The 15,202-nt window shown below is 33.7% G+C and overlaps 1 protein-coding gene across 4 annotated transcripts in view; it reads right to left on the reverse strand.

Moving 5' to 3' along the window:
• Positions 1 to 15,202, reverse strand: part of LOC122400936 (polyamine-transporting ATPase 13A3-like) — a 29,865-nt gene that overhangs the window by 13,251 nt on the left and 1,412 nt on the right. For 3 of the 4 annotated variants that reach the window (XM_043402721.1, XM_043402720.1, XM_043402724.1), the window contains 3 exons: positions 9,282 to 9,410; positions 7,894 to 8,010; positions 2 to 69 (listed from right to left, as the gene is read on the reverse strand). In XM_043402721.1, the coding sequence (XP_043258656.1) occupies positions 2 to 69; positions 7,894 to 7,909 (84 nt within the window). In that variant the 5' untranslated portion in view covers positions 7,910 to 8,010; positions 9,282 to 9,410. The remainder of the gene's footprint in view (position 1; positions 70 to 7,893; positions 8,011 to 9,281; positions 9,411 to 15,202) is intronic. The other variant, XM_043402722.1, reaches the window with a different exon arrangement.

Here is a 15,202-nt window from a genome sequence, read left to right on the forward strand (position 1 = left end):
CCATATCCTCATCCTGGCCGGTGTGAATCTTTTGCCACTGAATTTCTGACGTTTGGTCATTCTTTACCCCTAAGTAAAGAAAACGAAATACATGAGCTCACTATATTGCATTATTATGAAAGGATTTTAAGTGGATTAAAGTGGCATAAGTTATTGGTTTTCTCTGTGCGTGATGATAGAAAAAGAAATATCGTCATACTTTTAATATTATTTTTCATTATTGAATGTTTGATACATCTTGCATTACGATGGAAAAATATTTTATAATACTGTGGAACACAAATGTTTAAATATCTCGAAACAAGAAATATATAACTTAGGCTACTTTTATAGTACCTTTTAAAACTTTTACGCAATGAAACTTCTTATAATTAGGATCGACAAAAGCAATTTGGACGGTTGGATAAAAAACATTGGGTATAAGTTTCTCAACGTTAACCGTAATCCATCGATTAACATAGATCAGTCTGGAAACGAATGAGTTTAATCGAGCCAATTTGTGTTTAATTAACAATTGATTTAAAAGCGTCACTGGCTGTTACGTAAACATATCGAGTCGCTTGAATCATCACGAAACACTGTATAAGTGTAACGTTTCGATGAATTAAATCAGTTATTAGATTCAAGTAGTTATTTTCGCGTTAAAAGCTGATAATTCCTTTGTAAACATTATCTCGTTAAATGACGATAACGGATGAATGTTATCGTGCCATCAGACGTGATTGCATCTTCAGCGAAAATATGGGTATGTATTTGTGTATGCTCGATGGAAGTTCAACCAGACAGATAATCATGGAACGTGCAAAACTGACTTCTCTTATCTTGGACAAACAGAAGTTCTTTCTTTTTAAGTTGTCTCTATTTCAGTGTCCACGCGAGCCTAAATTATTGACACTGCAATGTCGAAATCAAGATACACGAGTGAACATGTAGATTGAAGATTAACCAATCTTTACATAAACATTTTTTAGTACAATCTATATCTGCGTATTTTATTTTGTGCATTCAAATTCAGTTTCGTTCAACAGTCGGTAAGATTCGTCAAACAGTTACGAATTAATAAAAAAATTGCACGTAATTAACTGTAAATATACTAATCAAATGACAAATTGAAATTGAATATTCTATACAGTGTGTTCGGAAGAATTTTAATGAGAGAGTCTAGAGGCCAAAATAAGACGAAAATCAAGAATATCAATTTCTTGATTGAGGTTTCGTTAAAAAGTTATTAAGAAATTAAATTTAAAAATTTCAAATCATTCTGAAACATCATTTTTGGTTGCAGAGGTCGATTACAATCATTTTTAGTAATTACACATACCCCCGAAATCCTTCGCACTTTCGAGAAAAAAATTCCTGATCGAAAATATAATGTGAGGCCAGAAATGCATCCCCAAAATTTCATGCGAATTTTTAAAATGTCATAACTCCTGAATGGATTGGACAATTTTAATGTTTCAAATGGCAAACAACGCGTATTTTAGTGTAGAATATATAGAAATTCCAAAAATATCCGAAAAGTTGTTCCTTAACCCCGTAAAATGAGAAAAACCCCATAAAAATGGTTCAATTTTCAAACGGCCATAACTCCTACAATAGTGAACATATCTCATTGAAACTTTTTTTTAAAGTAGAGCTCATGGGTAACTACAAAAAAGTATTAGACAACTTTTCTGTAGGACGTCAAATAAAATTACTAAAAATAAAAAACGAATTTTTAAGAAAAATCGACAGTCGGCGAAATTGAAAAGATTCAAATCGTTCTGAAAAAATTATTTTCGGTTGTAGGGGTCAATTGCAATCATTTTTGGTGAATAGATATACCCTCGAAATCCAACGCAGTTTCGAGAAAAAAATTCAATAGGTAGACAAATTTTTCGGCAAAATTGAAAAATTTCAAATCATTTAAAAAAAATCATTTTCGGTTGCGGGGGTTAATTACAATTACTTTTGGTGAATAGACATACCACCGAAATCCTACCCACTTTCTAGAAACAAATTTAAGAAGGTGTGAAATTTTACGACGAAAAAAAAATTTCAAATCGTTCTGGAAAAATTATTTACGGTTGCGAGGGTCAATTACAATCAGTTTTGGTGAGTAGGCATACCCCCGAAATCCTACGCACTTTCGAGAAAAAAATTCTTTACCGAAAATATACTGTATGGCGGAAAATATTTTTATAACTTTTTAACGAAGCCACAATCAACAAATTAGTAACCTTGTTACTATCCATAGATACACTACCAACAAAAAATTTGAAAAACAATGGCTTGCACAGAGTTGCTGTTGAAGAGAAAACGAGTGCAACGACTTAATACACTGAGATTCGGGTGATCTTAATTTTCAAAATTTAGATTCGATTAATAGAAATGTTAATGGGAAAAATTATTTCATTTCGAGGAATGTACAATTTATTACTATATATTATTATCTTCTAGTGATATTTATCTATATGTATTATTAATATTTTCTGTTATCCGGGGTATACTTATAAGTTTATCTCTCAAGAAGTGTTTTATTACTCCTTTAGATTTTCGTAACAATCAACACGTAGATTAATCACTATTTTCGAATTATAGCTAAATTTTTAATACATTTTATACAATGTCATTTTTTTTCTATTTAAAGCTAAATTCATATAACATGCAAATCACAAAATAAGATTTCTGACAAACGATGACATAATAATATTTTTTCGTTGTACCATGTCGCGAATTCAGATAGAATATTCTTTAAGCTTCAACGGTTCGACTAGGTTATAGCATAGGTTAATTAACAGTTTTTCTTCGACCACTTCGAAAATGGTGAAGATGCCGTTAGTCACGTAGGCATGAGTCTTTTTTCAAGAAAAATGATCATAAATCATGTAACTATTGGTGCATGGAAATTCCTCACCATGTTTGCGTTAAAATTACTTTGTGACTTCTGCATTTTTTTACTATTTCTCACAATATTTTTATCGCTTAAAACGAACTTTAACAATGAAAGTTGAAACGTTGTATTTAAAATAAATAATTAAAAATTAATATATTTTTGGTGAAATAATTTTGTCCCCTTAGATTGCTAAAATATGTTATCTTGCTACATTCTTCAATAAGATAAATGTTTAAATCGTTTGTGGCAGTTTATCGAATATTTTGGTTCACTTCATCCTATAATTTTCGGTAGAATTCAGGTCAAAAATTTGTGTGGATGGTTGCAGAACGTTTATACAATGATATAATAACAATTTTTGCACAATTCGTACTTTGTGCTTTGCGTCGTTTTCTGAATAAAACTTAAATCTTTCTCTAATCTCTATGTTTGTATTATTTTTAGTTACTTTGTTGTTTAAAATATTAAAATATTTATTATTGTTTTAAGTGAAAATTTATTTATGATTATTGTTTCCGGTAGTATAGAAAGGAGATATTTGTCTTGTCAACAAACGATGTTCGTTTCACTGAGTCTTGCAAACAAACTGTGTTCGTACTGTAAACATTAAACAATGTCAAGATACAGTAAATGAATATTATAATTTTATACTAAACTTTTAAATTATTGGCGCTTATAGTTTTTTCACTTATTAACGAAGATTCTCTTTTAAGGACAATTATGACTCAGAAAGGATTTGATGAATTAATTATATTATCAATTCAATTGCTTTTATTGCAAAAATTGGATACGAAGAAGAATTGCAAAATTTGCAACCGTAAAGGCTCGAAAAATTCTATTTTAGGGCATAATCTCGTAGAAATTACGTGTTTGCTTATTTAGTTTCTCTATAAAAAGCTTTCGATCGAGTTTTATAATTTGTTATTATTTAACCCTTAAGTGGATTATTAGGACCGTTGCGGCCCTTCGCAAGTATAAACTAATAATTGTTTAATATATGTATGTCAATGTAATTATTTGAAAATTTATGTAATCCTTCATCAGTTCATTATTTTTTAAATGTTGAGTTCCATTTACCAATTTGGTAAAAATTAATATTAAGTAAAATAATTCAGTTGAGATTGAGAGTCCACTTAAGGGTTAATTAATAATAATATAACATTAAATATTTCGAGTTTCATGAATTGCTCGTTCAACCCAATATACAGTGCGTAACAAAAAGTTGTACGCACCCACTTTTTTTCGATTATCTAACGAACGAGTTGTGATCCATGGATGAAACTTTTATATAATAAAGAGCATCTAAAAACACCTATTCTTATTATTTGTATCATCCGAATTGGAGCACACGTTCCCGAGTTGTGCAGCCGGAACAGTTTTCGGCTGGAACGAAAAGTTGTACGCACTTAATAAAAAATTAATTTAGTAATATATAAGACGCATTTTATTGATGGATACAGTGTTTTAATAATTAATGGGACCTCCTTTATTTTCTAATACTAAAAGGAGTCTCCTCGGAACACTTTGGATCAGTTTTTTGAGGACTTCCGGTGTGATCTCGTTCCAAGCGTCGATTATTGCGTCCTGTAGGCCAGCAATGGTTTCGAATTGTCGATGATCCTTATACACATCTCTGGCTATAATTCCCCAAACATCTCAATAATATTCAGGTCCGGACTTATAGCCGGCCACTCCAAAACCGCGATATTCTGGTCCGCGAAAAACTTTTGGGTCTCTTTCGAACGGTGAATAGCGGCATTATCTTGCTGAAAAGTATCTCCATCATCCATATGAGGCAAAAGGAATACTTCAAGAGTGCGAATGTAGTCCTTCGAAGCCTGTCGACCGCTTAGAAATGCAATCCGCGATTTCTTCCCGAGTTTGAACGCGTCCCAAATCATAACACTTCCTCCGCCGACTTGCCGTCTGACCTTCCGGGGTTGTTCCTTCCTGGTATCCTGCCAGCAGTAGTCCCATCTATCAGGACCATCCAGATTGAACTTCTTTTCATCGGACCACCACACATTATTCCATTCGGACGTCCACGCATGGTATTTCCGTGCGAACTCCAACCTGGCTTCTTTATGATGCGATTTCATTCTTGGTTTTCTGGTGATTTTCCGATATTTGATATTGGAATCTTCAACTAATCTTCTTCTAATAGTTGTATGGGATACCTCGTTCTTCAGTTCCGCGGAAATCCGGCGTGTAGACATCTTCCCGTCCGTGGCCAGCTTCTTGATCCTCCGAAGTGATCGCTCATCCAACTTTCTTGGACGCCCTGGAGACTTCTTCTTTCCATAATTTTCACGTAATCTGATGAGGTTTCTAATTACTCCATCAGATCTACCAAGTTCTCTTCCAATTTGTCTCATTGACTGTCCGCGACCGTACATTTCCCATGCACGGTTCTGCTCCTCCACGGATAATTTCGCACCACTTCCCATCGTTGTAGAATCAGAACTACGAGCGTCGATATCGCAACGACAAAAGACGAGTGACGATATTGTAACGACAAAAGACGTTCGTCTATTTCCAGTCTGATTCTACAACAATGTTTTATTAAGTGCGTACAACTTTTCGTTCCAGCCGAAAACTGTTCCGACTGCACAACTCGGGAACATGTGCTCCAATTTGGATGATACAAATAATAAGAATGTGTGTTTTTAGATGCTCTTTATTGTATAAAAGTTTCATCCATGGATCACAACTCGTTCCTTAGATAATCGAAAAAAAGTGGGTGCGTACAACTTTTTGTTACGCACTGTAATATGTTATATTCGTTTTTAAAGAAAAATTGAAAACAAAAATTTGTATGTACTATACATACATATTTGTATCTTTAACGAATAATTTTGATGTAGAAACTTATTTTTGGAATACATTAAAGTGGTTTAATCCCTATGATGTGATCTGCCTACCAAAATTTAAATTAAATTATCAAAATATGTTAAACATCTACCAGAAGTCTTATTTCCAATGCATTCAAACTGCCAAGCTTTCTTATTTTTTATTATGATGATGGTGCAATTAATCGCAGCCGTTTTACAAACAATACCTACAAGGTGTTTCACATCGATGTCTTGCCTAGGTCTGTCGTTTCACTGCATGTAAATTCGATTGAGAATGCCTAGATACGATTGTTAAAGAGGTTTATGAGAATGTTCCACAATTTGCGAACATAAGGGGCTTGGATAGAACCAGCGTACAGTAAACTTGTGGAAACCATTAAGATTCTTGTAAATAGTATAAATCACTTGTATCGAGTTATTCATAGTAATGGTTATGTAATCAATTACTGTTGATGTTCATTTATTATTATTTGTTATCTGATTTATTGTAACATATGGTCTTAATATGTGAAACGTTTAAGCGATATAATTTTCATAAAACATACAAGAAACGTAAACGAAAAATTCTAAAATTTGGTTAATTATACTGTTTTAGATAACACAACTTTTTAGGCAAAAGATGTAGTCATAATTCACAAAAATAGGAATGGATCTACAATTTGGCAAGACACTGTACAGGCCTGCTTATCCATTTTATTATTTATTATTTTGTTTGTTTTTATTATGCGAACTTTTGCCACTCGTATATCATTCATGTTTTAGAGTACATATTTTACACTTAAATAGGTGATACAAAGGTTTTCCACTCTTCTTGTAAGAACAATTGACTGTACAGATTTTAACATCATTTTATCAAGAAAATGTTTTACCTCGAACAATTGTAACAATGTTGTTATCCACGAAAGTACGACTGCTCAAAGCTCTTGTGTTTAGGGGGGCGAGCACCTAAAAATGTCAACTTTCGAGGATAAAAAATATCACATTATTAAGGCTCAAAATGTATTTACTGTATGACGTATATACAATCAGTTGGTAACATCGTTGGAACGCTTACTTTTTGTTAAAATACTGTTAGAATAGGCTAAAAGTGTATATGAGTCGACAACAGTACTATTTTATCTAATAAAGCTTAACCGATCAGGGATCGAGCGCAAAATACAATATACATATTTGAAGGTCGAGCAATAAACGTTCTCTTCCTGTACAGGGTGTTACTAAATTGTATGTCACGAGTCCATAGGTGGCTTCTACACCCTTGATTTGGTGGAAATTAACGTAAGGAGGGAGCCGCAAAATTGACCTCAATAGAGTTTTTCAAGGCCAACAATTTTTTTTGATTATACTGTATTCTATTCATTATGAGGATGAAAAATCTGCAAAGAATCCTGACAAATTATGTTAAAGTTTCATTATAAAGCATCTCTGCTTGTCTGATATTACTTAAACGACCGTGTCTATTGAATAAAATACCTCTGCAGTTTTGTCAACTAGATACTGTACTGTAATATAAAATGATACATTTTTATATTCATTGTATATGTAATCTTGAAAACATGTATTTATTCATATTTATTATATATAATATGAATTTCATTAATGTATTAAATTATATATTTATAAAAATATCGTGTTGTTTACATGATTATTTTCTTTGATTAAAATAATATTAAGCGATGGGTCCGAAAATACTATAATGGAGCAGCCTCTGTTAATTTCAAGCGTTATCGTAACCTCGAGAAAGACAATGCCCTGCGTTAGACAAGGTCGTGCAAGGTCATTCTGCCAATTAAAGCAAATTTTTCTATTTAATCTGAAGGGCATCGTACGAAGCATTCACATTACGGTGAACCCATTAGCTATATGCATTGAACTAATTAACAAAATTACTTTATACGACCTTCTATTACAAGCTACTATTTCCGTGTTGCCTGAAGCGACAGTTTCATTCAAGAACAAGCTGAAGAAATAGCAACAATGTTTCAACACCGTCCGTTTATTTCTTTTTGTGACCGAACATATGTAGGTTTACGACTTTTTGGTGTCGTCCCGTGGATCGTAAACTCGTCTGAAATCATTTTCTCGAGCCAGAGAAGTGCTTCGGAACGTTCCACGTCGCTAATCGATACGAGTGTAACGATACAAATATTTCAAACAAGCGGCACTCACCATTGGATGTTGTCATAACTCCAGTCTTTTGCTGCTGAAATCCGACCGAGTTTCTGGCGTTATTCCCTCAGAGTTGAGTCACCGTCAAATGAGAATTTCCACTTGCACGATCCGATGCTGAAATCAAACGGGATAAGCTTTTATGAGCAAACGAGTCGAAGCTTGATTGCCGGATCTCTCCGCGAAATAGTGAAGCTTCGCCGTAGACGAGAAGCGTAGAACACGCAAAGTTCACCTTTAAGCGCTCGTCAAATAAGGAACAGGTGATTAGGTTTCTTGATGGGCTCATTCTGTGAAAGAAGATACGGCCTGGACAGACGTCAAATAGGTGGTTCGACAATGAACGTGATCACGGTGACCATGCACTTGAATTACATAGTCGACACAATAAATTATTGGCGACTCAAGTGGCAAAATTACAGCGAGCAACGTAGCCTTGCTGAATCATGTGATCCTATTCAAGTTTTCGATCGAGCGTGGGTGAATTGAGACTTGACAATAAGACAATTGTCTCTTGCTGACATTGGCAGGCAATGATTAAAACAACGTACCTTTCGACGATACTTTGTTCTTGGCGGATCGTTCTTTCATTTCTAACAAGTTCTCCAATAGGAGCAACTGAACTTTGAATCGAAATAAAATAAAAACTACAAAATATAATTATGTGCACATTGTTTTATACTTATGTGCATTTGATGACATTTAAATGGCCATCATAATTACATTTAGTGGAGTGAATACGATAAAACTAATTTTCAATTACTGTGGCACATAAATCAAGCTGCATTTCGCCAATAACACGAATGATATTTATTTTGAGATCGTCAACAGTTTGTAGATATTGGAATAAGTTAGAGATTTAGTGATGTCCCCATAAGAAAAAGTCAGTTGGTGGTCAGTTAACACGTATTTCTCCAAATAATCTTGTCATTGAATTTCAACTTTTTATAAGTACAATGGTTGCTCGATCATCGACCGAAGATTAGCGTCTCCCCAAATTCAATAATGTTGCTTATTGACAAAGTCATCCATCCAAAAGTAGACTTCGTCGCTGAAGATGACTTTTTTGGCAAAATCAGGATTGATTTAGATTTGCTCTAAAGCTCAGTCAATGAACTCACGACGCATACGACGCTATGGTCGGATTCTTAAATTAACTGGATTTAAGTCTTTACGTACAATTTACCACGCGGAAGTCTGAAGAATGCTTAATGCTTAAGAACGTCGTGGAATCAATAATTTGACATCTCATGCGATGTATTTTGTTAGTAACTACATTCACAACAGTACACGAACGAATGGATATGACTGCGTCACATTAATATTAACATATAAATATTAAAACGGCGATTTCGTGATTTTGCCATGCATTAAAAGACCATTCTTACCTCGCGGGTCGTACAATTACAAACGGCGGGCCGGATCTGGCCCGCGGGCCGTAGTCTGCCAACCCCTGATCTAGATTAATACCCTTCGAAACGTGACTTTTATTAGATTACGTTTCATAAATTCTTTACCTGAAAGAAATTAAAAAGATATCGTAATAACATTTGTTCCACTTTTTGACAATGTAAGATTTTTTGACAGGAGATATAGTAAAAAATGTCTGATTTTTTAGACAGGGTGTCTGATTTTAATCTATGAATGCGAATTTCTCGTAAACTACCAGTTGTATAAAAAATGATTCGCACAGGAATTGAATGGTTTCAAGAGGGCCATAATCTAGGGTAATTAGTTTTCCTCTAGATGGATGAGTAGAGATATGATGACATACGTTTTCTTACATAGAATCGTGTAATTTTTAATTCACTGATGGATGCAAATCGTTATTCCTTAGATAAAGTATTAAGATATTAATGTCAGAAAATGATTAATTTAGGAGATATTTTAATCTCAATATTGTAGATTGATAAATATTTATTAATAGTATTGACCACAAAGCAATACCGGAATTTATAGTAAGAAACAGTAATTATTTTTTTTAATATAGAAAACTTCATTAAAAAACCTTCGCCAGCATTAAAACTATCCTTTCACAAATACTCATTCCTTTTTTCTTTTTTAATAAGTCTTGCATGTGTTTTTTGCAGGCCTCCGTGAAATCGAGGTTCTTTCCAGCATCTAAGTTTTATGGAGATTGAAACAAGCGATAATTCGAAGGCATAAATTAAGCAAACATGGCAATGGTTGAGATCATTCCAATTCATTTCCCATAATTTTTAACGAGTTCACGAAAATACGCGTTTCGCATTGTTTGTGTGAAAAATTATTTTATTTCTATTGGCTAGTTCTGGCCGTTTTTCGTTTTTTTCTGAATATTTGTTATTGGGTACTCTAATTGGAAACAATCATTGTTGAAATTGTAATTAATGGTTTGATTAGATTACAGAAGTTCATAATTCTTGGAGTGTATACCTGCTTTGGGATTGGTATTAATTAGATATTTGCACTAGATTAAACAGCATTGGATTAACTATTCTATTATCGTGTTCTTTTTGTCTATTATTATAAACAATTTATCTACCTTCACCCGTGAGGTAACTCAATAGTTCAGTCAAAAAATGGTCCATTATCATAGAGTTTCAGAAAAGAATTTTAAACTAAAATTCGATCAACTAAATTTCTTTTACTCAAATTATACAGACTCCAAACATCACATTTAGAAACCATATGGTACTATAAAGAAATTATATAGTATATACTAAGTTAATGTAAATGATTTTCAATGTTATACTACAATATTTTCAATTTTTCAGAAATCTCAGTTGTTATGAAACGTCAATTATATTCAATTACAAAGAATTTATAGTCATTATCATCCTTGAACAGTCTATTAGAGCAATTATCATCGTCCACACTAAAATCTTCAATATGAAATTTTTTAAACCATCTATAATTCTTCCGTTTACAGCACTATTCTAGGAAATATTTTTTGTTATTTGTATCACATTTTTCTCATTGTACAAATAAAAAATCATAATTATGTAAACAAAGTGCATGAAATGTTATTCAAATTGAACAAGAATTTTTACAATTACTTCGACTCTAACTCTTCCTACTGAAGAATTATGAATTAGAAATGGCATGGGTCTTGAACAAGTGAATAACAAATCTGATGTTTGTAACAATTGAAAGATCTATCGTTCGTATTAGAAGATTCTATGTATTATTATTGTTAATATGGCAAATATTTGTATTATAAATCTACGTACGTTTAAAGACACGACCTGCGTTCTTTCAGTAAATAAAAATGAATTCTTGTTGTATCAGACGCGTGATCAAATATTTTCGTCCGGTAGACATACTTTGATCCCAAATATTTATAAAAGAAAAACCAATCTAAATAAAACCAGTTTCGCGTATATGTGCAAAATTTGTATGCGAATTACGCGAACGGTAAAGTGTTAAAGTAGTTAATATAAATTTGTTTGAGTTTAATGATGACGACAGCCATAACATGATCCCCGAAGGCACGTGCTTCTTTTGCCCCTTGTTAGGATCACAGTTGAACTAAAACTGTTCATCTATCTGGCTATTGTATTTTTTCTGTTGTATACTGGCATGTATTTAGTCTTTTAATACTCCTACGGACAAAGGGAGCATTCAATTACAATAGCTTTTACACCTGTGTTAACCAATGCTGCTTGATCGTGCCAGGTCGTGTGCACGAGATTACTGATGTTAATTAAACATATATAAAAGCTATCAAAACTTTTGCACGCATCAAATATACGTATACGTAAATGACAAATATGGTAAATACGAACATAATGTATGGCCCTGTCATGTATGAACAATACCTGGATAAATGAAGAGGGTAAGATAGCCAAGAGTAAAATATCTTCAGGATTGTGTTTGGATGCAAGGAAGTCATTTTGAGCTCCTACTGCGAAGATAAGCAAATACAGTGTGTTAAAACTCCAAAACAAAGACCAGAACATGTGTTTTTTAAAACGTTTTTCATTATCTTCATACGCAGAAACCATTGCTAAAACGATTTCCACATGCTACGAGACACTCTGTACACCAGTGGATGAATACAGAAATATCTATATCGGTGTTTTAAGCCCACTGTTCGTATTCCTAATAAAATTTTACCACTTGGATAATAAAATCAATACACGAATTATACAACGCCGTTTATGTGAATTTAATTTGTGTTGAAGAGTGATAGAGAACAGATCATTGGTACTTGAAATAGTTCGCGAAATACCATATCAGTTGGACAGAAAAACAGCGGTCAAAACTATCTCTTCCCGTTTAAGAGTTCTAGCCCAACTCGGTTGTACAAAATACAACGTATATGTATATGTATAGGGTGTTCATCCTCCCCTGGGAAAAATTTTAATAGGGGATTCTAGAGGCCAAAATAAGACGAAAATCAAGGATAGTAATTTGTTGATTGAAGCTTCGTTAAAAAGTTATAAAAACATTTCCGTCCACACAGTATATTTTCGGTAAAGAATTTTTTTCTCGAAAGTACGTAAGATTTCGGGAATATGTGTATTCACCAAAAATGATTGTAATTGATCACCGCAACTGAAAATAATTTTTTTAGAACAATTTGAAATTTTTCTTCAAAATTTGAAATCGAAATGTCGATTTTTCTTAAAAATTTGTTTTTAATTTTTAGTAATTTTGTTTGACGCTTACAGAAAAGTTGTCTAATACTTTGTTGTAAGTATCCATAAGCTCTACTTCCATACTTTTCATTGAGATACGTTCACTATTGTAGAAGTTATGGAAGTTTGTAGATTAGGCCATTTTTATGAGGTTTTTCTCACTTCACGGTGTTAAGGAACACTTTTTCAAATATTCTTGGAATTTCTACATATTCTTCACTAAAATACGCGTTGTTTGTCTTTTGAAACATTAAAATCCTCCAATCCGCTCAGAAGTTATGATATTTTAAACATTTACATGAAATTTCGAGAAAGCATTTCTGGCCAGAAATTATATTTTAAAGAAATGAAGGTGATCTTGATTTTTTTGCAATAAAAAAATGTTTTGATAATTTTTATATTGCAATTTGTAGCTAACCATTGATTAATTTTTGTTTGGTAAATTTTTCTGTCATACCGACAGAAGTGCTCGAAAAATTGTAGCGACATTTATGTGAGACACCCTGTATAATATTATCAATAAGAGAATATAATGTTGAGAAATATTCGTAAGTATGTGCTCGTCGCTATAGGTGTATCTACATTTTTAGATTATCACTGTCTCCCTTTCATTAGATAAATATCAAGTTTCACATTCTCGTGGAACAGACTGTATGTACTATAAATTTTGCATGATTTTTTTTTAACAGTTTAATCGACTACCTTAAAAGTAATTAGAATTTCGAGAGATCTGCGCAAATCCTTACGAATGGTACCTGTAAAATGACGTAACATCGCGTCGAGTCGTTTCCAATTGACGCCGCAAACGTTCTCCATTTACTTTCATTATTAGTATAAATTTGAAGTATTGACGAAGTCGCGCGCATATAGTTTCCATGTAAAACGTTTAGGCTACCGAGGCACTTTTTTCTGTTATCTGATCCAGCTCAAGTTGTACAGGAATTATTTGTTATGTATTCGAACCACTCTAAAGCCTGAAACTAAATAAATCCCGAGGCTGAAAAACGAGGACAAAATAAAACGAAAGTGAAGCGTGATGAAATTGCGTTTGCAACGTTTTTGCTTGTCTTATTAAAGAAGATATTGTAATTGAGACAAATTTTGAAAAAATATTTTGTTCGGAAGAATACGTTTTAAAAAAGAAACGATACGAAAATTTATAGTTCTCTGTTTATTTCGAAGCGAAATGGTTAACTTGCGTAATTCGCTCAACCTCGTGCAATTTCTTTGTCTAGAAGTAGATAGTACGTTTGATTGGCGACGAGGTGAACATGTTCAGAATTTTCTGCGAAAGCATCGCATCTGTGCGTAGAAAGTATTCCATCGTTGATAAATAGATCGAACGTAATGGTATTTTCAACGCGCATTCAAGGTTCCGAATCGAATACGCGCAACTTCTCGACAAACATATGGTAACGATAATCGTTCTATCGCAGATCGAATTTACGATAACTCGGAAAAGTTGCATCACTGATTTTTCCTCCCGATATCATTCTAACGTGAACTGGTTGAAGAGCAAGATAAAAAAGAATTGAAATATGTAAGCACACACATCGCAGAGATTAATTCTTGGATATCATACACTTACAAAATCTACGTCGAAGATACGCCCTGGATCCTAACATTCGTATTGTACGAAAAGTAAGGTGGCTGTGTAAACAATAACATTATTGCCACAAAATGAAAGGAAAGTTAAAAGGATATCTAAGAGGTACTACAACTTCTCTGCGATAGACAAAAATAATATCTCTCGAGTTCTCAGGTATTCGTTCCAGGTATTCATATAGAATTCGTACCAGTTACGGATTAAACTGCGTAATACACGTTCGCATTCCTATATTGCACTAATTGCAGTAATTTTTCATGACAATTAGGCCAGTTGTCTGCGTCATCTATCGTCGTGCAAAAAACAATTGGTGCCCAACAATAATAACCGTCGTCACTTTCGTGCTTTAAGTTATGCTTTTCCACATCGAAGAGATAGCTAATGATTAAGAAGTCACTGGTTCACCTTTTTCTAGTTACAATGCCACCAGCAATCTTTCGTTATATAACAAAACGAATCGACGATCGAGACACGGGTGATAAAGATGTTGTGGCGCGGTGAGAACGAAAACTTGTAAGAATCGACGGGTCGGCTTCGAGAACCGATTAATAGAGCGTGCACGTTACAAAAGCGACGCGTGTAAGAGGGTAAAAATATTGGTCTTGGCGTGTTTTTGTTATTCGCTAAAAGTATCGGTTTTACGTAATTTCCATTCTGTTGTGAAATGTGTGTCGCGAGACCACCTAGATTTAACCGCGTGTAGCGTCGTTAGAAATGCAACTCGCGCTTCTACACTTTTAGGTAAAGGTTGTTGCGTAATCGCGATTCCTGCGACTTTGGATCGACCGTAACTCGTTATTTCGTAAAGATCGGTGATCTGTAAACAAAAAAAAAGGTGTGGGCACGGGCGCGGAAAGGGGATACAAAAATCCCCCTGTCGTCGGGGTATGTCGGGTCAAAAACGACATTTTCTTACATACTGATTTAAACTACTTTCACTGTAAGTTCTCTTTTCCCTTTTACGAGCGATTAGGACCAATCGGAGAAGTGGCCGTCGCGGCGACCGAAACAATCGAGAGGGGATAAGATTTCTGGAAAATTTTGAACAACGAACGTTACGATTATTCAGCGAACGTCCTCC

This window comes from Colletes gigas, unplaced genomic scaffold, assembly GCF_013123115.1.
Source record: "Colletes gigas isolate AHSC1104 unplaced genomic scaffold, ASM1312311v1 Colletes_gigas_Sc00020, whole genome shotgun sequence".
NCBI lineage: Eukaryota > Metazoa > Arthropoda > Insecta > Hymenoptera > Colletidae > Colletes > Colletes gigas.